Genomic DNA, 27,762 nt, shown 5'->3' on the forward strand with positions numbered 1-27,762 from the left:
CGTTCTTATTGTTGATTTTACATTCTGTAAATGTGCTGTTGCATATGTAAACAAAGTGTGTGAGCGCATACTAATGTCGTGTTAAACACCGTATAAAATTATGTATTTCCGTGACTGATCGAAAAAGGTGTTTATTGAAAAACGTGGTGGGGAAAACATATTCATGTCGATCAGTCACAGAGTATGGTCAATGAAAGTGGAATTTCATGTAAAAATGCTCTATAACTTCAGTCTCTAAATACAGTAAAAAAAGTGACCAGAATGCAGGAGTTTCATTTTCAAAATTGTCTAGGGGGAGGATCTCCAAAGCCCCCGATTGCAGGAGGAACATCCCCTCCCCACATACCCCCTTTGCCACTTCAATGCTCAATAAAAATCGTCGAAGGCAAACATTCGCACCCCCCATTTTCAAAACCCTGGCTACGGGCCTGAGCAGGGTGGACGGGAACTTGTCGTTAATCAATTAGAATTAATTAGATGTTTTTTGTTCATGTTTACGACATTTTGTAATAAATGTCCAATTCACTCAGATTGGTTTTCTGCACTTTCTTCGACACTCCGTCCTAATCCCCTGGTGGTGAAAGTCACTATGTGAGTGAAAAGGCGATTCATAGATGAAATATGTTACAGATACCATACCACCACGTCTGCACGCATTGAATATACCGGTACGTCGTTCTTCTCTAGTTAGTTGCCGATATCGGTATTACATCGTAACGAGTAATATGGTGATTTTTTTTTTCAAGTCGAAACATTATTCAGAAATCTGGAACAAGAATGACATAATGATTAATTTGTCTACTTGAGGATGAAGCAATATGATTTTAATGAAAAACTACAAGGGTTGCACTTCGCCGTTCAAGAATTCACACAGGTGACACCACTAATCTTTCACCAATCTTTGCTCTTATAGCAAATTAAAAATCACACGAGCCTTTTCTCCATTTAATGATGTTTTCTCGAGGTAGCACTCTTGAAATTCGAAACAAAAATAGACGCACTTTAGAAAAAAAGCATGATTTTATACCTTAAAACCTGAATGACGCCATATATGAGTCTGTGGCTTACGCAAATGTCATTTCAATGTATATAAGTTCCGTTGAACGTTTGAATATACTGCGTGAACATAGCTTCAGACGTGAGACAACCGTTGGAATGTGTGGCAATAATGCGCGCAGGCTTTGAGATGTTCACGCATGTAAAACGCACTTTTCGCACACCCATTTTTTGTTTAGAAAATTGACAAACGCGCGTTAACCGCGATGCGACCGCAAATCGGCTTCATGTTGTCCGAGCGTACTTCAAACAGTTTCATAAAAAATGCCATATGCTTGTCATTGTTTCTATATCGTGCATTTGGTCTGTTTTCTGTGTGTGACACTGTAGGTTGTGATCAAGGCTTGACAGCTTGTCTCTGGCTGTCTTTGTGCGCTCGGACTCGAGATGAGAGTTAATTAAAATGTGGTAACTGACCAATTATCTGCAACTATCTTGCTACAAGTTGTTAATAAAAAATATATATTATATTCGATATTTTACATGACTGTCACACTCCTCTAAGCCGAGCGGAACTGTCTTTTTATTCGGATCGGAGTTAGTGTTTGTGTGTCGTATGAATAGTTATCGTTGCAGGAAATTAAAATGATCCGTAAAACAAAATTGTGTCTTTGTGTCGTATGAACGAATCTGCAGTTAAACTTAATTTAGATCCACATCGTTCATCGAATCATTTCTGTTGTCAGTTGTCAAAACGAAAAAACGGTTGATATTCAAATGCATTATTTTTTCTTTCCGGGATATTGTTTTAGTATGCTGATGCTGCATTAACAAATTTAAGTGTATATGAAGTAAAAACACCAAAAATAAACAACGGTTGCGATAGACACCTTTAAACATAGCACATACTGTTAGATGCGTCTAAATCATACAAAGTACAAACGTAAGCTAAATCCAAGTTGTCTTGACAATAAGGAGAATATTTAAACATTCTATACATACATAAAATAGAACTTCTATTCATATCTTTTTCCAAATAATGTTTGTTTAAATGTGTCAATAATTATACACTTGAAGATACGATAGTATTTTCCGTTGCAAACATAGTTCTTTCACATGCTTATATTTAATGCTATGTATCTTGGTCGCGCTTTAGGTAAGCATTCATTGTAAGCGTGTTTACACAATCACTTTTTCGTGTACAAGTTTAACCCATTAATGCCTAGCGTCCTGAAAAAAGGACATTGCATAATGCGGCGTCTCATCTGGGTCTTCGCTGTTTGCTTAAATGAATTTCTTTATGGAATATTCTAAATATAGAAATACATATACTTGACACCCCTAATTTTGGAAATAAATTGATCCAATTAAGAAGGATGGGAGAGTCCACTGGGCATAAATGGGTTAACTATCTCATTCTGTCCAGGACTCCCTGCACTAAACCACGTTTGTATTTCTGCCAGGTCCGGTAACTCTTCACTTGCTCCTGTATGTACTCCTGAGACGGGTACGTCTGGATCTGCACACAGCAATCATTATTCAATGTGAGTCGTGCTCTGAGAAAACTGGGCATAATGCTTGTGCGTAAAGTGTCGTCCCATATTAGCCCGTGCAATTCGCACAGGCTAATCAGGGACGACACTTTCCGCTTTTATGACATGTTTCGTTTAAATGAAGTCTCTTCTTAGCAAAAATCCAATTGAGGCGGAAAGTGTCGTCCCTGATTAGCCTGTGCGGACTGCACAGGCTAACGTAGGACGATACTTTACGCACATGCATTATGCCCAGTTTTCTGAGAACGCGACAAATTATTACCATCGCTGCCAATGAGTGATGTTAGTTTTTAACTTATTATTTATGTTAAATTTTAACAGTTCAGTGTCAAGCTATGGTTTTATAACAGACGCAAATAGTTTTATATAGAAAATAAGCTTTGAGTCGTATTGGAATACAACAAAACAACAGTGATTAACCCTTTACATGCTGGGAAATTTGTCGTCTGCTAAAATGTCGTCTGCTGAATTTCTAAAATTAGCATTTTCTTCGATTTTTTTTAAAAGAATACTATCAGAATAGCAAACAGTTTGGATCCTGATGAGACGCCACGTTTTGTGGCGTCTCATCTGGATCCAAACTGTTTGTAAAAGCCTTCAAAATTCGGTTTCAGCACTGAAAGAGTTAAAGGTTTTTTTTGAAGAGGAAGTGCTTTTTAAATGAATTCAACGTCCAATTGCACTTGCTTTTTTCATGAAACGATTTTCCCCAGTCCTATAAAAATCTAAGCCAACGTTCGTGAACGTACTTACGGTACTTGCGAGCACGTACATTTTGGCAAAATTTAAATATAATAGTAAAATAAGACTTAAACCTTGCTCTGGGAAACCAGTGCTTAATGCATGTGCGTAAAGTGTCGACCTAGGTAAGCCTTTGCAGGCCGAAAAAAGCGTACCAAAGATGACACTTTCGCTTTGATGGGATTTTTCATTTAAATGAAGTCTCTTTTTAGCGAAAATCCCATTTAGGCGGAGAGTGTCGTCCCTGATAAGCATGTGCGGACTGCACAGGCCAAACTGGAACGTCAATTTACTCACATGCATTAACGTTCGTTTTCCCCGAACGCGGTTAAATAATAGTTGCTTTTATTGGAGGTAAAAGAAATGCTCACCATATCGGTGACTATCCTGAGCACCTTGATATTGGCCAGGGAGAGGAAGATGCGTTTGGAGATGAAGATGCACTCCGCCCCCTCGCTAACCAGGCTCGTGTGACAGCTCGGCCTCTGGACCAGCGACTCCAGACCCTGTTAAAACAATGGTTATATTCATCGAGTTAGGCCTCGCTTTCGGAAAACGGACCTTAATGCAGTCCGCACAGGCTAATCAGGGACTATTCTTTCCGCCTTTAGGGTATTTTTCGTTTAAAGGAGGTCCATTCTTAGCGAAAATGCAATCTGGTTGAAAGTGTCATCCCTGATTAGCCTGTGCGGAATACACAGGCTTATCTAGGATGAAACATTTCACGCATGCATTTAGTCCCGTATTCCCAGAACGCGGCTATGTTTGTAATACTAAGTAATGAAACATGAGTGATGTAATTGAAACAAAAGCTTTTGTGATATAGAGCTTTTTTGTTGTTGTTTGTGAAACCTACGGACGACGATGCTGGGTTCAACAGTTGGAAGCGATGCCATTATTTTACCTTATGACGATGTATTTTATTTCACTATTAATTATTTTAATTTTAATATAAATTCGCACTATTTAATATAACTAATAGAAATTATAAGACAACAATACAATCCGCGTATATATTGTACACTATTATGAATATATTAATGATAAACATTCGTTCAAAACAATTCCTTATTCCGGTGACGTATATGAATACTACCATGTTCAGATTTAAACGTACATAGGTTCCTACTCAGATTTATTATAAATTTCTTAGGCAACTTACGAAAACGGTTCCAGTCCCGAGAGTAGCGATCTGTGCGTACACGTGTTTCTCTGGGGCGTAGAAAGGATTAGAAGACTGACGTCTGCTGCTGACGCTGCGAGCTGACGTCACGGGGCGACCTCCTGTAATAGTGACCTCACTGAAAGCGTTTTTGTCACCAAAAACTACTGGGCGGCACTATATGAACGGCGTTTTTGGAAAACCGGACTAAAAGTGTCGTTCCAGATTAGCCTGTGCAGTCTGCCTTTAGGTTTTTTTTGCGTTTTAAGGAGGTCTCTCCTAATGAAAATCCAGACATTTTACGCCATGCATTAGGCACAGTTGTCCAAGAAAGGGGCTACGTAGACTGACAGTGCTTTCCTAAAGGAAGAGTGCCGCAGATTTTCTGGGTCCCTAGAAAATTCATTTTGCATATCGGGTCACATGAATTTAGACCCGCCTATGAGCGTTTTCACAAAATATATAACCAGTTACAGACACTTGGGTCACCCTTCTCGCGGGAGTAATTTTTATTGATAAGTCAGATAAGAGTAACACGGCAGATACCGACACGGACACACGCAAAATGAACTAGAAATGGCGCGACAGAGGCCGACGCGTATCCCCACGCCGCATGTTTGACCCAGGGGCGCCCCAGGGTTGGTAATGGGGCCATGCATAGTTAAGATTGACCGTATTGTCATCAGAGAAGTTCAGTATAAATTTAAAGTGAATCGTCGTAGAAATGAAGACATTATAGTAGAAGGCAATTTTGGGTGGGTGTGGTCTATGTGTGCGGGGCACCCCAGGGTTGGTAATGGGGCCATGCATAGTTGAGATTGACCGTATTGTCATAACAGAAGTTCAGTATCAATTTGAAGTGAATCGGTGTAGAAATGAAGAAGTTATGGTAAAAGGAAACTTTGGGTGGGTGTGGCCTTTGTGGGCGGGGCGCCCCAGGGTTGGTAATGGGGCCATGCATAGTTGAGATTGACCGTATTGTCATATAAAAAGTTCAGTATCAGTTGAAGTAAATCGGTGTAGAAGTTAAGAAATTACGCTAAAAGGCAATTTTGGGTGGATGTGGTCTATGTGGGCAGGGCGCCCCAGGGTTGGTAATGGGACCATGCATAGTTGAGATTGACCGTATTGTCATAAGAGAAGTTCAGTATCAATTAGAAGTGAATTGGTATAGAAATGAAGAAATTATATTAAAAGGCAATTTTGGGTGGGTGTGGTCTATGTGGGCGGGGCACCCCAGGGTTGGTAATGGGGCCATGCATAGTTGAGATTGACCGTATTGTCATAAGAGAAGTTCAGTATCAATTTGAAGTGAATCGTTGTAAAAATGAAGAAATTATAGTAAAAGGCAATTTTGGGTGGGTGTGGTCCATGTGGGCGGGGCGCCACAGGGTTGGTAATGGGGTCATGCATAGTTGAGATTGACCGTATTGTCATAAGAGAGGTTCATTATCAATTTGAAGTAAATCGGTGTAGAAATGAAGAAGTTAATGTAAAATAACATAACAAAAATGAGTGAAAATCTCTGACCCGGCCCCACCCCAACCCCCATAGCTTTTACCCAGGGGTCAGATCAAAATTCCAAATAGTTCACCGTCGCACATATGCTCATAGCTACCAAGTGTGTAAGTTTCAAGGTTCTAGTGCTACTAGTGTAGGAGGAGCAGGTGGCCAGGACGGACAGACGGACATAACCACAATATACCCACTTTTTCTCCGAAAAGCGTGGGGATAATAATGTCGATAAAGATGCACAAATACATGTGTCAGTATCTTTACATGTATGCTGTTCGGTTCGGGTGTTTGATCAAAAGACGTTAAACCTTATATAATAATAAAAACAGAAGTCAAGAGCTGACAGACAACTCTTGGGTCACTTAACATTTCAATACATATATTATCTCCCATGTACCAAATCCTGTTAAATTGTACTCCCCGTTCACGTTTGCGTGCATGCGTCCGCCCGCCCTTCCAAAATGTGTTTTGTGAATTAAGCAATTGGAGTGTTCGTGTTCAATGGACTTATTTGGTAGCATTACATAATATATAAAGGGTTCATGACATATACAGGGTACCTAAGCTATTGGCGAATCACCATTTCTATTCCGTCAGTACCTGTTCCCGGTTTCTTCATTCTGAACTGCAACCTCTTGGACCAGAAGTTGCCTTTGAAATCTTCTATCAGATCGTCTTTGGTTTGCTGCCGTCAAATATAAACAATTATTAAGATGCATAAGATATCCTGAAAGATATTAATCAAAAGTATGCACAGGTGGACCTTTCATTTTTACAAAAAGTTATATTTTATGGAAAGTTTTTTTTACAGACATAGCCATCTGTTTTTAGTTTCATTTTTTATGTTTAGTAAACGCCGACATTATACAACATTTTGATGTACACGTGTACAGTAGGGTCTACTTTAATAATGCTGCATTTTCCTGATACAATTATCTAAAATTAAATACCCGAGCCTATGTAAACATTTCAACCTTTAATTATTGTTAGTATGAAAATAATTACATATCTAAGGCATGTTTATTCTAGTAGCCGAATATTCAAGTATACCAGTGAATCGCGTCTCTTCTTAGACACGTCTTCAAAAAAGTTGCCCAGTGTCTTGCTTTTCTTAAGCGGCGGTGGTTTTATTTTCTCAAGATCACTAGGTGCAAACTATAAAAAAAAAACAACAGTTAAATGAGCCGCGTCATGCGAAAATGGGTCTTATCTCAGCGTAACTCTTTTGTGTAGCCTGTGCATTTGCACAGTCTGTTCTGGAGCTAAGCTGTCGGCTAGTGAGACCGAGAAACCTTGCATGACTTGATAGGACATTCATGTCATTTTTCGCATGACGCGGCTTACATATTGCATTACTTAAGAAGCTTAAGAATAGCGACGTGGCTACTAAGTACTCGTAAAGAGATAGTACTCGTAAAGATATTTAAAAACACGCACTCTTAGCCTGTTTTATTTCATTTACTGTCGATGGCATGTTCTACGTATAGAAGCTCTGTCTATGAATGAATCACAAATACATGTACATAATTGCATGCTCTATAACACTTTCATTTTATAATACATGTATTTAATTTTCACGATAAAAACTTACTAAATAGTTTAAAAAACCCAGAGCATATTAAATATGGGTGTTCGCCGATGCACATAAGGTTAAAAGAATATTCTTATCGATTTTAAAGGACGCCACACATTAACTATATTCGCAAATGTAATGCGAATTTATACACACATGTTTGTTCATATAGTATCATAATCGAGTGTCGGCAACAATCCGTCACTTACACATGACTTGGGTCTCTGCACATCCGGTCCATGGTCCGCCAGGCGACCGGGGTCGATCTGCCCTGTGAGGAGCCCAAGACATAGGCTCTCCTTGGTCCGCTCAGCCTCGCTCTCTAATGGTGACGTCATGATAATGATATGTTTGTTGAGTTTGCGATGACGTGTTATATCACAACAATAAATGGAGGCGCACAGGCTAATCAGGGACGACACTTTCCGCTTGAATGGTATTTTTAGTTTCAAGGATGTCCCATCCTTACCGAAAACTTAAGCTTAGGCGTAAAGTGTCGTCCCAGATTAGCCTGTGTAGTTCGCACAGGCTAATCTGGGACGACACTTTACGCACGTGTATTAAGCCCAGTTTTCTCAGAACGTGGTTCAGTGGTTGTCGCGGCTCATTGACATCAACAACAGTATTCATTCAATGCTTATCTATATTTGACCGATACGCAAGTTTTTGTTATGCGATAGCTATTAATCACTTTTAACGTGCTTCTATAACCATGCAAGTGAGATGTCGTACTTGGTTTCCGGTGCAGTTCTCTAATTTTCCTCATGTCCTCATAATGTGGGAATGCCTGTTCCAGGTCCGAAACCTGAGTGCTAGTCCTGATCTTGGATCCCTGGGTCTCCGCATACGTGCACACCACCTGACACTTGCCCTGTGTCATAAATCATCAATAAAAAGAATATATTTGTATATTTCTCATTGTTTATTGGTCACTCAATACATATTTTTTTAAGAAATTAGCGCCGCACATAAAAACGATTCAGAGTTGAAAATTGTTCGATAAATAACGGATCTTGTTTTCAAATCAATCAGTTTGTCATCATTTATGCCATTTAGATAAAATGACATTATGTGTGACTGCTGCGTTCACCATTCGTGTACATCGACCATTTTTTCTTCCCGCTATTAGGAAGATGTTGGAATAATAAATTCGGGTTCCTTTACTATATATTTATAAATATTCAAACATCATGTCCGTCTTGACATTTCATTATTATGAGTAGTTCATATGAGCAGCGTTCTGTGAAAACCGGTCTTAATGCATATGTGTACTCTCAATGAAAAATTTCATAAAAGTTGAGAGTGCTGTTCCTGATAAGGCTATGCGGCTCCACATGCTTATCTGGACTAGCACTTCACGCACATGCATTAACCCGTTTATGCCTAGCGTCTAGAAAAAGGCCTTGGCAAACAGCGTAGACCCTGATGAGACGCCGCATGATTATGTAAAAAATATTCTAAATATAGAAATAAATATACTAGACATCCCTAATTTTTGAAATAAATTGATCCAATTTAGAAGGATCGGAGAGTCCACTAAGCATGAATGGGTTAAGCCTCGTTTTACCAGATTGAGGCTCATATGTGTCTTGTTCTGAGAAAACTGGGCTTAATTCATGTGCGTAAAGTGTCGTCCCAGAATAGCCTGTGCAGTCCGCACAGGCTAATAAGGGACGACACTTTCCGCTTGAATGGTATTTTTAGTTTCAAGGAATTCCCTCCTTACCGAAAATCAAGTTTAGGCGGAAAGTGTCGTCCCTGATAAGCCTGTGCGGACTGCACAGGCTAATCTGGGACGACACTTTCCGCACATGAATTAAGTCCAGTTTTCTCAGAACAAGACACATATATATTTGGGATGGGTAGACTGGGAATACAATCGCGATGAAGCCACTTACTGCTTTCACGACGATGATATATTTCGACTGCCTACTGTCTTTCACGACAATGTCACCTTTCCTGTCGATAAAAAACGATACATGCATATACTTAAACCTTTAAGAATAGTTTCGACACACATAATAGTTTACGCATTGTGACATCCATTAGCTCGCATGACGTGCTCAATGTGAGATGTTGTCCGTCGTCCGTCTTCGTACTGTGTAAAGTGTGCGTAGTCAACTTTTAACAAGTTTACACTCGGTTGGCCACATTTATTTCCCAATCTTAATGAAATTGGTCAGAATGTAATAATTTACAGTATCGAGGCCGAATGTGAATCTGGGCCATGTGGGTTTAAAAACTAGGTTACTTGTTTAAATCTGGAAAAAAACACACATTGCTTCTAATCTAGTAGCCATATGTATGACTCAATCTTTATGAAATTTATCCAAAATGTTGAACTTGACAATATCTATCATCACCCCGAATCTAAATAAAATTCACCCAAAAACAAGGTCAAATCTCTGAAAAACCTTATCACAGTTCTAGAAGCTACATTTATGAATATTTTTTTAAATAAAATTTTGTTGGACTTTTTATCTTTACAAAATCAACGCCATGTTTTACTATGAATCAATTCTGGTAAAAAAGCTGTCACAAGGTCAAGTCTTCGACGATAAGTGTACCGTAATACCAGGTTGGGACAGGTTTTAGGGACGTTATGGCGGCTTGTGTTTTAAGGTGGTCATAGTAATCTTATTGGTTCGTTTAATGCGCAAAATAACAACCAATAAGTAAAACTGAGGATATTTCGTTTCAATATTAATTAATAAGTGTTATTTAATATTTTTAGTTTACGTTATGTATAGGACCTGGTTGCGTATATTCATTCTAATCTAAATTTGATGGAAGACTATGTAATAACCAAAAATTTTAAACTTTGTACTGTTCAAGATTATTTAAAATATCCAAATATGATATTCGAGATATGTACAACGTTTATTAAGCAATTATGGACGATGTTTTTCTCCACGTATTACTCAATTATTCTTGATACTAAAGATATTATACTACGCTTCTTAAAAGATTTCAATGCGTTTTCCGACACTCCTTGTTTTTTTTCATGCGTTTGAACCAAGTTCCACTTAACAATTTAGTTACTTGAAGAAATGGTAGAAGAACTGTGACGGATTGTCTGCAAGCTTATCACATGGAAAGTCCTTAAACAACGCCATCGACCTGAAAAGAATTATAACAACGTTTAAAAATCGCCCCGATAAAATATTTGACCGTACATTACACGATTAAAATGTTTCATAGTTTGATACTCATGTTTGTTCGTGCACATGTCTTATGAGTCTTATCATGAAAAATGATTAATGACATTTACTAGGACATTATTTCACTTATTTATTACAATGCAGAAACTGATGCATCAGCCGCGTCATGCAAAAATGGGTTGTATGCCGTATGCGGTCAGCGTAAATTACTCCAGACCGGCCTTCGCTATTGCTCAGTCTTGTCAGGAGCTACGCTGTCCCCTATTAAATCACGCAATATTTCGTGATCTCGCTAGCGGACAGGATAGCTCTAGCCCATTCTCCGCGGATGCGCATGCAGGACATGATAGCTCTAGCCCAGTCTCCGCGGATGCGCATGCAGGACAGGATAGCTCTAGACTAGTCTCCGCGGATGCGCATGCAGGTCTGGAGCTACGCTCGCCGCAAATGGCATAAGACCCATTTTCGCAAACGCGGCTCATATTTTACTGATTGTCACCACATCCGAAATTATTAAGATATTAAGTGCATTTGTTTGCAAATGACCAAACACTGACACCCCCTGTATCGTTCGCTTTAGACTAATTAGCTGCCACCAGTCAGGGCTGGCGACAGTAATGCTATTTAGTATCATAATGTGAACGCGAACATGATTTCATAATTGCGCCTCTAATATTCCTATAATGCTATTTTTAACGCTTGATTAAAAAATTATGAGGATCTCATACATACTTGCAAAATCCAATGTGTTCGTCAATTTGTTTCACTAAAGGCTCGCGAATTATGCTGTCAAAGTCCTACAAAAGAGGATAGGATCAATGTCATAATGTTCTCGTACAATTGACTGTACCCGTAATACGTGGAAAACGGGTTATTTATACCCATGTATGCATAATTATGTTTTAAATAGCACACATACCGGTAACTATCACAGAGCATTGAAGGTCGCTATTTTAACTTAAGAAACCTTCGCATGACTGCCAAATTGAATGCTGCCGCTATAAATATTTAAACGATTTTGTTTTGCTTCGTATGGCCTTCACGTATATTGTACCAAAAGATCTATCTGTAAATAATGAATGTTAGATCACAGATCTCTGACTTTACCGCAATTCAAACGTTAAGCCTGCGAAAGTAATGCGTATGCAATTTGAAATAAATAACTACGTCAAATTGCAGTTATTTAAATAACCCACATTAAGATACAATTATATTACCGGTATTTCCGTTTACGCAAATTGCCTCCTCGTCACATTGTCCATTTTAATAAATGAACGTTCTTTTAAATGTGTCGCGTTCTGAGAAAACTGGGCATAATGCCTGTGCGTAAAATGTCGGCCCATATTAGCATGTGCAATCCGCACAGGCTAATTAGGGACGACACCGCTTTAATTGTATTTTTCGTTTAAAGGAAGTTCCTTTTTCCGAAAATCTAGTTTACGCGGAAAGTGTCGTCCCTGATTGCACAGGCTTATCTGGGAAACCACTTTTCGCACATGCATTAAGCCCAGTTTTCTCAGAACAAGGCTCGAATATATGGATTCAACATTCATCAAGGCATAAAACTATACCCTATAATTTGATTACCATGTATGAATTAAAAACAGGCGCCAATCAATGTTTATGTGAACGTTTGTAAATTTATGTAGTAAGTAGGGAGTCAACGATAATGTAACTTGGTAAATAGTTTGTGAAGAATGCCATTATAGGTATTGTTATTACCTTTTTCTATAGTAGGCATTAAAGGAATTAAGATTTTCGTTCAAAGCCAAACTGATAAAACATAACATAGATGAAGTTCAATCACGTAATATTACAAAGCGTTTTAATCATTTGTAATCGACCATTTATTATTTATGAAACCGAATTTACAGCATTATTCTGGGTCCGTAGTGATCTTTTGCTCCTTTTAACTAACGATTGTAACAACACCTTCCCCAAGTATTTGATTGTACAAAAAAAACAAACGTGCTTTTTACGCCAACGGCATGCATTATGGACATGGAATGTGTTTGTCAATAGCGCCAAACGTTAACATTTTGCACGTAAATAAATTAATCGTCACTCCTTCATTCAAATCCTTGTATGTTTGAAAGAGTGTTGTTCATTCGCGGCTCACATTTAAATGCCTTGTATTATCGGCTGGGTTAAATTATCATCTGAAAACAGGTAAATCAAAAGTGACAACAATAATTACACTGTTCAAATCACGCAAAAGTGCATTCAATGAATGTTCAATTCGTTTACGTCTCTTATTTTCTTCATGACAGGAAACATGTTACAAAATTTAATACCCGGTCGCAAGATAAATTAACCAACCGAACAAAACATTAAATACACCGTTCATCTTCCAACCAATCGCATCAGACGTTACAACATTTCCGTATGGTATCAAATGCCTTAAAAGGAAAAGAATAAAAGATGCCTGGATCATATGTTGTTTTGAAAACCAGTTCATAATCACGCGTGTTAAGATAAGTTTCTAATCAAAACATTAACCACATGATGTGCGGCTTGTCACGAAGGCTTCACCAAGCGCTCTACAATATCCTTATGTTCACGTTTTAAATCGCCCATAAGGGAAGTGTCACAAATTCAGAATATGATAAACATTCCTCTTAATCGAAACTAAGAAACGAAAGTTATTGAATCTGTAAAAACACATGTATGCTGCTATGATTGCAAACTGTAAGGATTCATGTATTCATTTATCGGTTTATAACGTTTAATATTATAAAAAATATTCATTGACATGGGATGCAACAGAATTAAGAGAACATACCTAATCAAACTTTATACAATTGATACGTTTTCCATCCCTTGAAATACAAACAAAACTGTTCTTGAACAGAAATTTCTGATGATGTCAATAATTCCTCAGTGTACTTAATAACGAAACTTTCATTTAAAGCAAAAAACATGCGATTTGTATTGAATGAGGCTCGTTACTTGTGAGTCTATTTGAGTCGCGTTCTCAGAAAACTGGGCATAATGCATGTGCGTAAAGTATCGTCCCAAATTAGACTGTGCAGTCCGCACAGGCTAATCAGGGACGACACTTTCCGCATCAAGTGGATTTTTGCTAAGAAGAGACTTCATTTTAACGAAAAATGTCATAAAAGCGGAAAGTGTCTTCCCTTATTAGCCTGTGCGGACTGCACAGGCTAATCTGGGACGACACTTTACGCACATGAATTATGCCTAGTTTTCTCAGACACGACTCATTTAAAGGGACATTTTCACAGATTTTGGCATATTTTTAAGTTTGTCATTAAATGCTTTATATTGATAAATGTAAACATTGGATCTTAAAAGCTCCAGTAAAAAATCAAGAATAAAATTTAAAAAAGGAAAAAAAAAGTAGCCGGTATCAAGGCTCGAACCAGTGACCACCGGAGTCCTGGAGTTAGTTTGAAGTAAAAACGTATTAGCCCACTCGGCTATTCCGCCGTGTATACACAATTTAAGTATTTTATACCTTATATAAGCAATCTTCGTAGCTTTGTAAATTCAAACGACAACAACAGAACTCTCCAAATTATTCAATCGTTTCGCGTTGCAACGCTTTAATTTTTTTTAGGTTTTCAAATCGTCAAAAGATACATATAATGGCTATATTGGACTATGGTAAATGTTCAGTAATACTGTTTCCTCACAAATATCATAACGACCGGATTTAAAAAGAAAGAAATACTATTTATTTATAATTTTCACGTAAATCTAACTAAACAAATTAAGAGTTGCAAATGCAGACGATGTGTTTAAAGAAACATACATGTATGTCATTAATTGTAGATAACCGATAAATTAGTTTCAAATGATGGTTGATCTTATTTATAACTATTTCATTCAAGACGCAATGTTGATTTGCCCTTTCCTTAACACTGCATACGATGTACGAATACGTGTTCAAGATAATTGTCTGAACACCTTTTGATGTTTAAATATAAACGCAACTTCATTTGGAAGTAAGTATCTAATACCAAGGCTCAAGATTATAAAACACATTGACCTTGAGTCGTGTTTGTTTATAAGCGAAACACAAATATTGACAGAATGGGGTTGGAATGTGCTGATTGCCCTGCAAATTGAATCAAATTGCGTCATAAAGCGGTAATGCTTTATACGCAATTCAAAATTGAAACTGTCGGCACAATGTCCCGGTAAGTAAGACGAGAACCCGATGATACGATTTTGCCAATATTTATTGATTTATATAACATATGTAGTACCTTATTAAACATATATTTCAATATAAATTAAAATAAGAGTTGAGAAGAACATGTGTCGAAAAATGCGAAATAAGCCAGATGTTTAATTTTGAAATCGGAAATTGCTGTACAGTCGAATTCGCCAGCATGTATGTAGATCATGCATGTACGATGTGAATCTAAATTTACTTTAACGGTTCATTTTAAATTCCTGCAACGATATCTATTCATACCACACAACGATATTTATTTATACGACACACGAACACTAACTAAAAAGACTTTCGTTAATGCAGGAAAATTTGAACGAAATATGTTCGCCACAATCAGCTCGGGCGCAAATTTGTCTTTGCTGCATTTTATGAAATTCGTCTTCAATTTATAATTTTTCTTGCCTATTTTGTGTTATTGTAACACATTTTATCAATATATTACAATATAACAAATATAAAAATCGTATAATCTCGCTTTAATGATAAAATATGTTACAATAACACACAATAGGCAATGAAAAATTATACGTTTAATTAAGCCGAATTTCATAAAATGCAGCAAAGACAAATTAGCGCTCCGAGCCGATTGTGACGTACATATTTTCCTACAATAACCGAAGCATTCGTCTTTTTGTTAGGATCGGAGTTAGTGTTCGTGTGTCGTATGAATAGATATCGTTGCCGGAATTCAAATAAACCGTTAACCTAAGTTTAGATTCACATCGTACATGTATGGTATACATGCTGGCGAATTCGGCTGTACAGCCGTTTTCAATTTCAGAATTAAATACCTGGCTTATTTCGCATTTTTCGACACATGTTCTTCTTAACTCTTTATTCAATTTATATTGAAATATATATATAATAAGTTTTTACACATTTTATATAAATTCATAAATATTTCAAAAAATCATATAATCTCGCTTTAAGGTGGGTTTCATGTTTTATGCACTTGTATATATATTAAATTATGCATTGTTAACGAAGTAAATTCATCATTGTCGTATAACGGACACACAGCTAAGGAATGGATTCATTTAGTGAACTGATATTTCGAGCTGAACTATTTTTTTATACTGAAAACCATGATTTCTAGGTAACTCTAGGTTGTATTATGCGGTAAACATGATCATCGATTGTTGGAACGTGAGCCTTGGTTATGTCGGCACGTGACCAGTAGTCTTTCGGCGCGTGGACAGTTTGTGTCTACAACCTATGGTTTGGCTAGTTTTGTTAGTCATGTTGCTAACTTGCTCAACAATGGGTCACGTTTCTCATAATTTCACCGGTAACGTCAGTTTCTCACGCACTAAATGTTTTTGTGCAAGCAATATTAAAATTAACAAAACCAATATAAAAAGCAAAACTGATAAAACAGCAACAAGAGCAATAATCACGATTCGAAATAAATGGAAGTTAATTAATTCATACTGCTCCGGAATGCAGACACATTCATATTATAAACCGCCACTCTCTCGTCTCCTGAATCGCCTCGCCTATCACTTGAAAAACAATCCAATCGCATGTAACCTACCAATCGCTTTCGTTTTTTTATAGTCTCGACATTTAAAAGACTTAACAATCTAAGCATTGTCAAACAACTTCCCAGTGTATATAAACAAATTTCATTGATTTAAAGTAGAATAACGTGCGTCACTAGGCCACGTGTAAACAAGTACGACTTTTCAAAGCCATGATTCGACTAGGGTCAATTTTCAATTCCATTCTACTGGACCTTGTCGCATTATGATGCCAAAACCCATTCATTTATATTATTTCAATACGACTTTCAAGGTGTGTTCATTGTTCATGTTAGCTAAGGAATTTTCTTGACTTGGTGATAAAAAAACTCACGCGCTTCAATGATGCGTTTTCGAGAATACATTCATTTGTGATTGGCATGGCATTCGATCTGGGAAAACGGGGTTTAATTCATGTGCGTAAATTGTCGTCCCACATAAGCTTGTGCGGTCAACACAGGCTAATCAGGGAAGACTTTCCGCTTTTTGTTATTTTTAAGGAGGTATGTTCATAATGAAAATCCAGTTTTTGTAGGAAGTGTCGTCTCTGATAAGCCTGTGCGGACTTCATTAAAGCCCGTTGTCCCAGAGCAAGGCTCGTATGTATTACTTGAAAGCAAATCAACTGCGTTCAATTGACACATTTCGTGGAGCTAACTGCAGTACATTAGAAAACAATCGGCACCGGTCATTTCCAAATATGTATCGATGTTTCAGAGGAGCCATTGCAAATAGTTATAACTGAAACGTACATGTACGTATGTGTCCAACCTCGGCCACATAATAGTAGGTGAAATTCTTGTTAAATTCAATTTCTTTCAAAGCAACACGCCGGTGAACATGCCATGTTCATGCACTTATTATGACTGTATCTATTTATTGCGAACGCATTTTTTTAATTATATGATTCTCTCAGCTTATACTAATTAATATTGCGTTCCTATGTCGAGTGTCTCGGTGCTCGTAAAACATTAAAATATGGATCGATATCTCACGTGAGAAATCAATCCTCCTAACAGCTGGGTTCCCACTGCCGATCAGATCAACTCGATTAAGCCCGACCAAGCGGTCGGGTACTGGTCTGGTTCGGTCGGCATGAGTGGTCGGGGCGGTCGGGTAAATCGGCATTGGTCGGGCTTCCTACCCGATATTTTTTGACATGTCAAAAAATATAGAGTAGCGGTCGAGTAGGAAATGAATCGAGAAGCGCTCGGGAAGTGGTCGTGTATTAGTCGAGTAGAAGATCGAGTTGATCGTGAAGCAATCGTGTGGCGATCGGATTGACATCTTTTACACGATCTGTACCCGATCCGCTCGACTTCTACCCGAGTTATTTTAGATCGCAATACGATCCACTCGACCTCTATTCGATTTGATGTACAGATTTACTAGACTGCTACCCGACGGCTACTCGACCGTACACGATCACTTCCCGATTGCTATTCGACCATACACGAGCGCTGTACCCGATCCGCTCGACCTCTACCCGAGTTATTTTAGATCGCTTTGTACGACTGTAGTACGACCATCACGATCTGGTCGTGTGAAGATCTGGTGGCGATCGAGCTGAGGTCAACTTGGTCGAGCTGAGATCGCATAGAGCTCACGTATAGGTCGAGATGATCCAGCGGTAATCGGAAAGATGGTTGAGTGGACGTCGTGAATGAATCGTGTGGGAGTCGTGTGTTATCTACAAGAGGTCGAAAAGAAGTCGTGTATACCCTTTCTAGTCGAGCTTGGTCGGGTTTGGTCGGGAAATTTCGGTGATCGGGGTGATCGAGTTGATCGGATCGGCAGTGGGAACCCACCTTTACGTGCTTAACTTAAGGACGCCGCGTGTGCTTAATCAGGATACCTATCGAGTAAATCAATCAATTACTCGTTCATAGACAGATGTTTGATTCCTTTAGTTTAAAGAGTAGTATGATAATACAAACTTAAAATCCAGCATTAAGAGATGCAACTGCCAAGTATGTCCGCAAAATAAAATAAGAGTCCTTTAAGTAACTTAGAGACAGATACTTAGTTAATATTTCACATCTAGAAAGAGTAATAGCTCTTGCCATCCCAGATCCGCAATGCCTCTACGCTGTAACATGCTATTCATAACTTATAATCCGTAAACGGGCAATTAATCATTTCGGGAATACGGTATATACACCTTAAAAACTACAACAACAAGAAAACGGACACATAGGTAAAAATACAACCTTGAATGGTGTTTGTATACTAATATCCTGTTTGTATATAATAATCCACTTTTAGCACTTTAGCACTTTTAGCACTGAGAAATTTAGTTAAATTGATTTGGTGGTTGGAAATAAAGTCATATTAATGTTTTTCTCAAGTTGGCGCACCATGCAAGCTTAACTTTGTGTATACATTATGTTGCGACCTAATTAAAAAACAGAACACTATAAAATCTATTATTATTGTTAACAAATTAGATTCAAATGGGGTTAATTTTTATTTTACCGGAAATGCACTCGTTGTGGTCACTTTAACGTACGGCTATCGAAGTGTGGTATGATATGATTCGTATCAATGCACTAAATATTGTGTTGCCAATGCACACGGACTCGCAAAGTAAATAAGAGCCGCGTTATATGAAAACTGGACCAGGCTACATGCATGCGTAGTGTTTCAAAGGACCAGTTCGGGTATTTTAATTTGAAGGTCTTTTCTATTCAAAACCCCAATGTGGACAAAAAGTGTTTTCCCTAATTAGCTTGTGCGGACTGGCTAATTTGGAATGACACTTGACGCACATGCATTAAGCACAGTTTTCACAGAACTATTATCATATCATTTCTTATAAAATATTGCACTATGCATTATGCTTCTTGTAACATAGTAGAGCAGACGAGTACTTTTATTCTACAGCTATTGTATGCAGGCTTCACACGCAGGCAATCACACGATATCACTATGTGTTTTATGATGGCAAAAACCTACTGCATATAGGCTGCACGTAGGCAAGCATAAACTATCCATGCGTGTTTCGTAATGACCAACAGTTCTTTATATAGGCTGTACGCGCAGGCAAACAAGCTCTATGCCTACGTGTTTCACGATGACCAACAGCTTTAGTATAAATGCTAACAACGGACGCAAGCACGCGTTTTCCTACGTGTTTCATGATGACCAACAGCTATTATAAGCTGCGCGCGCAGGCAAGCACGCGCTATCTCTACGTGTTTCACGTTGACCAACAGCTATAGTATACATGCAAACAATGGAACCAGCATCTATTGTATACAGGCTACAAACGCAGGCAAGCACGCGCTATCCCTACGTGTTTTGTAATGACCCACAGCTATTTATAGAGGCTACACGCGCAGGAAAGCACGCGCTATCCCTACTGTTTAATGATGATGAACAGCTAGTGTATACAGGCTACATACGCAGGCAAGCACGCGCTATCCTTACGTGTTTCATTATGACCAGAAGCTCTACGTTGGTTTTGCAGATGATGGTGGCAGTTCTTAGTCCGCCTTCAATAAGTGCCACTTCCTAAAACAGTAACGTCCGCTGTTACCAGCAGCAGCAGCAGCAGCAGCTGCAGCAGCAGCAGCTGCAGCAGCAGCAGCAGCAGCAGCAGCAGCAATTTTTATACTCCAACAAAAAAGCAACAAAATTATCATCGTCAACATAAACAAAGGCAACAAATTACGCGGAAATCGGAGACGTCCCTCAGTGCATCATTTTCACTCAGTCAGAACCAAATGAGAAATAAAGCATTGGTCTGTTGTAGTCGTTGACCACTGACCATATTGCTCAACATTTCTCTTATCTGAGATTGCTTGCCAGATAGATTAATAGTTAATAAATTAGAGTATGCACCCATGTGCTTACCCAATAATCGGCATCGATTGAACAGTTGCAATTAGGTTAAGAACTAACTCATCCGTATCAAATACAGTCAGCTATACATTTGACTGTCAAATCCAGTTGTTCATCCGAACCAACACTTGTCGAATTCATTTGGTTATACGGATTACAACTTGTCAGATTCAAGCGCTTATCCGGATCACAACTTGTCAGATTTAATCGCTTATCCGAATCACACCTTTTCAGATCAAAGTTTTATTCGGATCAAAACTTTCAGATGAAAGCGCTTATCCGGATCACAGCTAGTCAGATCCAAGTGCTTATCCGGATCACAACTTGTCAGATCCAATCAGTTATTCGGGTGACTATTTGTGAAAGCAATCGTTTGTCCGGATCGCCATTTGTCGAATTCCATCGGTTATCCGAACCACCGTTTGTTAATCTGGTTTTTAAGTCGTTCCGGAAAAATATCACGTATATTTATGAAAAATCGTTATATATTAAACGATGGGCAAGCAAACAATAGCTGAGGCAAATGTTCTTTGTTAATGAGCAAAAATACCTATTACGATGGCACAAACATCGTGAAACTGGGATGCATGTTGGTTAATGATCGAAGTGCCTCTTGATGATGGCAACAGCAGCGCCATATGGTTTATGAACGAAATGACCATGGGTGATCGCATCAGCAGCGCCATTCTGAGGCATATGTTGGTTTATGAACGACGTGCCAATTGGTGTTCGCATCAGCAGCGCCATAATGAGGCATATGTTGGTTTATGAACGACGTGCCAATTGGTGATCGCATCAGCAGCGCCATACTGAGGCATATGTTGGTTTATGAACGAAGTGCCAATTGGTGATCGCATCAGCAGCGCGATACTGAAGCATATGTTGGTTTATGAACGAAGTGCCAATTGGTGATCGCATCATCAGCGCCATTCTGAGGCATATGTTGGTTTATGAACGACGTGCCAACTGGTGATCGCATCAGCAGCGCCATTCTGAGGCATATGTTGGTTTATGAACGACTTGCCAATTGGTGATCGCATCAGCAGCGCCATACTGAGGCATATGTTGGTTTATGAACGAAGTGCCAATTGGTGATCGCATCAGCAGCGCGATACTGAAGCATACATTGGTTTATGAACGAAGCACCCATTGATAATGTCAACAGCAGCTCAAGTCTGGAGAAAAATGTGGATCAAAGAGCGAACGACTATGTTATGACAAAATAATTGATTAAGTCACCGTTAGCAAACGACAGTATAATAGATATGATTTGATGAACAATTATGATAAAACGACGGAGTTCTTAAATAAATATTGTACACAACAGAACTCTCTAAGAAACCACGTAAATATACCACCGTTAAAAATCCAAAGTCATAATCAATGTGTCCTTAATACTAATACTGCAAGAAACAGCGATCATAACAACAGGCTAAATACGGGTTCCCGACTCAGTCATTTAGCAAAATAAGCATACCATTTTTTTTCTGTAACTAGAATTGTATCAAATTTACAATTATTTCCGACTTTGTTGTAGCCATTAATTTACGATCTTCGTAATCAGAAAGCGATCTCTGTGGCAATCAGATGTTGGTGTCGTTTGTCGATTCTGTTGCTGTTGGTGTTGCTGCTTCTGCTGACGATGGGGGTGGATTATTACATTACCCAGTATCATTATACTAGAATTGTGTATCTTCTCAATGTATTGCGTTGTGCACATACATACAAAGCTTTTAGGTTAAGTTTTTTTATTAAATATTTATATTGTCATCAGAAGATTGGGAGTGGCAAAACCACAGAAAAGTCTGAAGTCACTCTGAAGTCATATGACATAAGACACATTTTCGCATGACGTGGTTCTTAAATGAAGACGATATAAAGGGATCTTTTCACGCTTTGGTAAATTGACAAAATTGAAAAAAGTTGTTTCAGATTCGCAAATTTTCGTTTTAGTTATGATATTTGTGAGGAAACAGTAATACTGAACATTTACCATGGTCTAATATAGCCATTATATGCATCTTTTGACGATTTGAAAACCTAAAAATTATAAAGCGTTGCAACGCGAAACGATTGAATAATTTGGAGAGTTTTGTTTTTGTCGTTAAATTTTGTGAAACTACGAAGATTGCTTATATAAGGTATAAAATACTTCTAGTATATGTACTCGGCGGAATAGCTCAGTAGGCTAAAGCGTTTTTACTTCAGGACTCTGGCAGGACTCCAGGGGTCACTGGTTCGAAACCTAGTCCGGGCAATGTTCTTTTCCTTTTTTTAATTTTATTCTTGATTTTTTACTGGAGCTTTTACGATCCAATGTTTACATTTATCGATATAAAGCATTAATGAATAAGTTAAAAAATGCCAAAATCTGTGAAAAGGCCCCTTAAGCAGTCCCTACGATTACAATTCAACTTCTGTAGTCGCATTCAATAGATTTTCTTTCCAATAAAACACATTGTTCCTGCAAAACGGGCGTAATTGAAAACCATGTAGAAGTTTTTGCTACGGTATACGACGAAAATGCTTTCAAAAGCGCCAATTAACTTATGTGACAAATAAAAGTGTTACGTCGCTTTCTTTTTCAACAGATGTTTGATCTACAAATCTTGTCTATGAGTATTTATTTGGTATTGACTGTCTCAACAGTTTGATATAGCTTGAAATATCGACGTTACAACGTTACTGTTGTATTGTTTTACAATTTCTTGTTGTTGATTACTAATATCATGTATTGGTAAAAAATGTATAACTATCAAATTGATCTAAGCCCATCGTTGCTCCAGGCCCTTTCAAACTAACGGAAACAGTTATTTATTTGCAAGCATTACTTTTAAAATAGTTTACACGAAGAAAACATAACAGCATGCTAAATTTTGTGAAGCAATGGATGTAAGATATAATCAAATAAGACGGATCGTATTTTTCCTCACCTTAAATAATAAGTAATAACGTAACATTTATAAAAAGAGTTATCAAGTGATAGTGTTTAAACCTGGACATTTCAAAGTAGATCACATTATTTAATTGCTCGAAAACATTGCCTTGCTGACGACCGCTGGCTACTGTCAACAGTCTAATAATGTCAAAATAGATGCTTGCGGTACGTTAAAACTTACTCCAAAAGTATCCCCTGGGCCCATTTCTTTGACAGTCTTCACAAACTGTTTCCCGGTTTCTGGACTGGTATCTTGGATATTCGCGATCACGGAACCAGCTAGCAGGATGTAAAACGCTTCCGGTCTGTGACCCTGCTTGAGCACAACGCGCCGAGCCTCGTAGCTGGGTACCCAAAAAAGGATAACGACATATATGTATATTGGGATATTTAAGGTTGCATGTGGATATATTTTGCTGTAACATAACAGACGTCGATTTAAGTATTTCATTATGTTAGTTAATACAGTTTCTTTGGCGAGTTTTTGTTTTTTAGTGTAGTGATTTAGTGCGTGCGTATATGAGTGTATTTCGACACGTATAAACTCCATTTAATAAAAGGTTCCATTTTCATAATTTTTTGGGTTACATTCAATTGTGCCCTGAATCTTTGATTTTTTTTTGAAACTGTCACACAACGCACATTGGTTAATCTCGAAGAATACGCAAATTAGTGATACTGACATTTTCTTTCAAATACTGTATATGGCTGTGTTTTAAATGATATTGTCTGTCATGAAGAAGGTAAATGACACGAGTGTTTCACTGTTTACAACGAAAGTGACACCAACATTGGACACACATCAGTATGAGACGCTTGATGTGAAAATGGGTCAAATGCCATATGCGTCAAAGTAGCTCCAGACTAGCCTGCGCGATCGCGCAGTATGGCCAGGAGCTACATATCCCATAGTAAACCCAAGCATGGCTTCTTTGTCTCATAAGCGGAAATGATAGCTGTAGACCAAACTGTGCTGATATGCAGGCTGATGTGCAGGCTGGTCTGGATCTAGGCTAGCCGAATATGGCATAAGATCCATTTTCGCGTGACGAGGCTTACATGCTTGTAATAAGTATATGAGTACGTTTGCTGCCAATAATATAATTTTCTTGATACATAATTGTAAATAAATCCTCTATTGTTGGTGACTGCGCTGTTTGTCTCTATCGATTCAGACATCATGGTTCTATTGACAACTTATCATTCATGCAAGATACAATGCACAATTAACCCCATGCCTCATGGCGCATGTAACAATGTTCCTTCGAGCTTATACGTTCAATCATTGTTTATTTATAAAAAAAAAATGCATCGCAGTATGTATGGGTCGAGCACTAATTGGTCGGATAAAATTATTAAATATTTATGCCGGCTCGAATAGAGGTTGACAAATAGTTAAGAATATCATATAACAAACCGATACGAACATTCGATTTCCTGTTATGTTTGTCGTATTTTTAGGTACTAGGATCATTGTGATTGCTTTAGCATAATTTTTGCCCAATGAATCAAAACAAACAACTGCTTGGATAAAGTTATAAAATATTCAAGCCCACTCGAATAGAATTTTACATAATTATAGTTTGAAATATCAAATAACAAGCCTTTTTTGATTTTATGTCGTGGCGGTAATATGCTCTTCATTTTGAACTAGAAGTTATCAACAACTTTCATATGACATCTGATAGGTCATAAACTGTTGTAGCTAGAACTGCACGTGATATTATTTGAATGAAATGTTATCCTTTAAGTGTTATAATATCCCTGGTTGGTCATACTATGAGCTTATTAGAACTGCCCGTGGAATGGTTACTTTGTGAATTAACCCATTTATGCCTAGCGTCTAGAAAAAAGGCCTTGGCAAACAGCGTAGACCCAGATGAGACGCCGCATGATGCGGCGTCTCATCAGGGTCTGCGCTGTTTGCCTAAAGGAATTTCTGTATGAAATATTCTAAATATAGAAATGAATATACTCGACATCCCTAATTTCGGAAATAAATTGATCCAATTTAGAAGGATGAGAGAGTTCACTAGGCATAAATGGGTTAAGTGCACTGCATTTAGATTTATCTCACCTCTGGTAGGTCATACAATGTGATAGTTGGAACTGCACGTGAAAAGGGTAGTCTTGGAAAGAGGTGTTATCTCGAAGCAAAGCCAGAATCTGTCAGCACATATAAAGTAGTCATACAGTTATTGCTTATGCATTATTAGAAATAATTTTTTTTTGATTGAGAAATGCAATAAGAATGTAGGAGACATCATCGTCTAGTCTGATTTGAATCATTAAAACTAAAAGCTACAACGTTTTCCGTTCAAAATTGACGATTTTACAACAAGTATTGCTTTTAATTAGACTTCCAATAAGTACGTTGCAGTTAATTCTTAAGAAATATTGGCATACCGGTAAGTGGTTTTGCTGTTATAAACATGTTCTATGATTATACCACTTTGACGTCTTCCCTCGTCCTGTCTGGTACGTTTATTGCGAGCAGCTTCCGCAGCCTGTGACGCTCCTGGGTAAAAATTGATTATCCATTTATTGTCAGATGCCTAGAAATCGTACTACTGCTCTAGCTCTTGATTCTTCGCTCTAAAAATTACCGGTTAAACGCAAGTGTATATTTTTTCAAAAGTTTCAATGTGATTCAAGATTTTCGACCGATAGCGGGCTTTCGGGTTCGCGTTGGTCGTCCGATCCCATAGTGGCCTTCAGATCTCGAACAAAAACCTGTAGTCAATGAACATTCTAAGGCAACTGTGTATTGGAATTCAATAATCACTGTTTGCAGTGTGACATACATACCGGCTCCACCCTGGCGAAACTCTGCGGGTTGAAGGCCACGCACTGATTTAGGTCAGCCTTCACGTGCAGGTACATCTCCATGAAGGACCACGTCTTCGTCTCACAGCGCTTCACGTACCTGGCATCATCATCATTTCATTATAAGCATAAGCATTACTATCAATATTTATCAGCATTAACGTCATCGTCGTAGTGGTCAATCTATTTATTCTAATTAATATGAGTTATTATCTCTTACTAACACAATCCAACATGAAATGCATAAATGTTTTTAAAGATGTTTCCTGTTTTTAGTAAGATCATTTATGCTCGCTTTAAAATAATGCTCGTTCGCTTTGTAATGAGAAACAGTTTGGTTTGCGGAAAGATGGGTTCCGGTTTTACCAGTTTTTAATGTTACTGACATTTTTAAAGCGATGCAGACGCCGGAAATGATCCTGACTGTCCTGAGGACTCGGGATAGTTTAGCGCGTGCCTAGAAAAATGTGAAAAAGGGCATGAGTTGGATTAATGTGGTGTGTATTTGACATTTTACTAATCTTTAAATCTGTAAAGTTAAGTTAACAATCGTTATTGCACTGGTTAGTTGATTCAGACTTATACACATGCATATGCGAATGTTGTTTTTAAACGAATGTCCGTTTTTGAACAATCAACAAGACAAATAAGTAGTCTTTTTACTAATTTATCACAAATGTGTCTGAAGAGAAATATGTACACAATAACTCCAACGCTATTTTAGAAGAAGATATTGAGTATATTTGTTGGATTCGGTGGATTATCGATTTTAATTCACGAGTGATCATAGCAAATAATATTTTCACGAGTGGCACAGCCACGAGTGAAACAATATATTTTATATGATCACGAGTGAATTAAAATCGATATTCCACCGAATCCAACAGATTTTCTTTAATTTTATGCCTTTTTAACCGTTTATATACATTGTGAAAGAGTTTAACTAAAGAATTTCGCTGGGAAAATGACGTCATTTCGTCAAAAAAAAGACGCCATTTCACAGTAAACAGTAAAAATAATCGATAATTTTCACTGTTAATTTCGACTGTTTGAAACAGTGAAATTTTCAGTTTTAATTCACGGATATTTCTCTATAAACCACCGGAAAGCATAAAATAAAATCTTTTTTATCTGTGTGATATATACGTTACAAAAAAGAAGCCTTTAAAGCAGTCTTTAATTACCGTTTCTTTCACCGTTATGAAAGTGTTAGAAATCGTAGAGAGACGGTTGTTGCTGCTACGACGGGAATTCCTGCCGCGACCGACCTTAGCGCCACCTATCGGGGTGACGTCGGCGTCTTTGAGACTCCGCGGACTGACGATGGACAACTTCCGAGATGGAAGTTGCAAGTTGGAATGGCTGTCGCGTCGGCGCTGGCGCTGCTTAGTGTCGTATGCTTTTAAAAGCAGACTGCTTTGCTCGCGCGCTAACGTGGATCCCAGACGCATGGAAAAATCGAGCGCCCCCGAGTAAGCCTCATCGTTCTTGCCGGGATCCGGAAGTAGCGGCATTTGAAACTCAGAAACCTTGCGTCCGTGAGGGACACCCTCAGCGACCGGTGGGAGTGACGATTTTATCATAATTCCAAATATTATTTGATAAGATTCACAGTTTAAGCAGTACGTATTAATTTATTAACAAATAGAACTGCGAAGAATGCGTTCCTTACTTCTAAATTTATATTCACAGACGGACCTAGTTTAATATTATGTTTTGCAAGTGGTTTG

The 27,762-nt window shown here is 38.1% G+C and overlaps 1 protein-coding gene across 2 annotated transcripts; it reads right to left on the reverse strand.

The window, feature by feature from the left end:
- Positions 1–1,762: 1,762 nt before the first annotated feature.
- Positions 1,763–27,762, reverse strand: LOC127877948 (uncharacterized). Of its 2 annotated transcripts, XM_052424278.1 has the most exons (17): positions 27,217–27,762; positions 26,419–26,489; positions 26,015–26,132; positions 25,656–25,724; positions 25,284–25,372; positions 23,388–23,550; positions 19,855–19,938; positions 11,434–11,498; positions 10,583–10,660; positions 9,439–9,499; positions 8,273–8,411; positions 7,750–7,862; positions 7,018–7,122; positions 6,568–6,652; positions 4,453–4,574; positions 3,662–3,796; positions 1,763–2,515 (listed from the first exon to the last, which is right to left on the reverse strand). In XM_052424278.1, exons 1-17 carry the CDS (start codon positions 27,613–27,615, stop codon positions 2,405–2,407), a joined length of 2,007 nt encoding a protein of 668 aa, XP_052280238.1. In that variant the 5' UTR covers positions 27,616–27,762; the 3' UTR covers positions 1,763–2,404. The 2 variants fall into 2 exon arrangements, with proteins under 2 accessions (XP_052280238.1, XP_052280239.1); XM_052424279.1 differs by lacking the exon at positions 19,855–19,938.

This window comes from Dreissena polymorpha, chromosome 4 (assembly GCF_020536995.1).
Source record: "Dreissena polymorpha isolate Duluth1 chromosome 4, UMN_Dpol_1.0, whole genome shotgun sequence".
Classification (NCBI taxonomy): domain Eukaryota; kingdom Metazoa; phylum Mollusca; class Bivalvia; order Myida; family Dreissenidae; genus Dreissena; species Dreissena polymorpha.

What these genes read in the sequence shown, in the direction of transcription:
- LOC127877948 (XM_052424278.1), bottom strand. Translation starts at nt 27,615, where the DNA reads ATGATAAAATCGTCACTCCCACCGGTCGCTGAGGGTGTCCCTCACGGA. An exon ending in TTCTGGTCATAATGAAACAC is followed by an intron (nt 11,499 to 19,854) that starts GTAAGGATAGCG and finishes CCTCTTTTGTAG; the next exon opens with GACTTTGACAGCATAATTCG. An exon ending in AATGAAGAAACCGGGAACAG is followed by an intron (nt 4,575 to 6,567) that starts GTACTGACGGAA and finishes TCACTATTACAG; the next exon opens with GAGGTCGCCCCGTGACGTCA.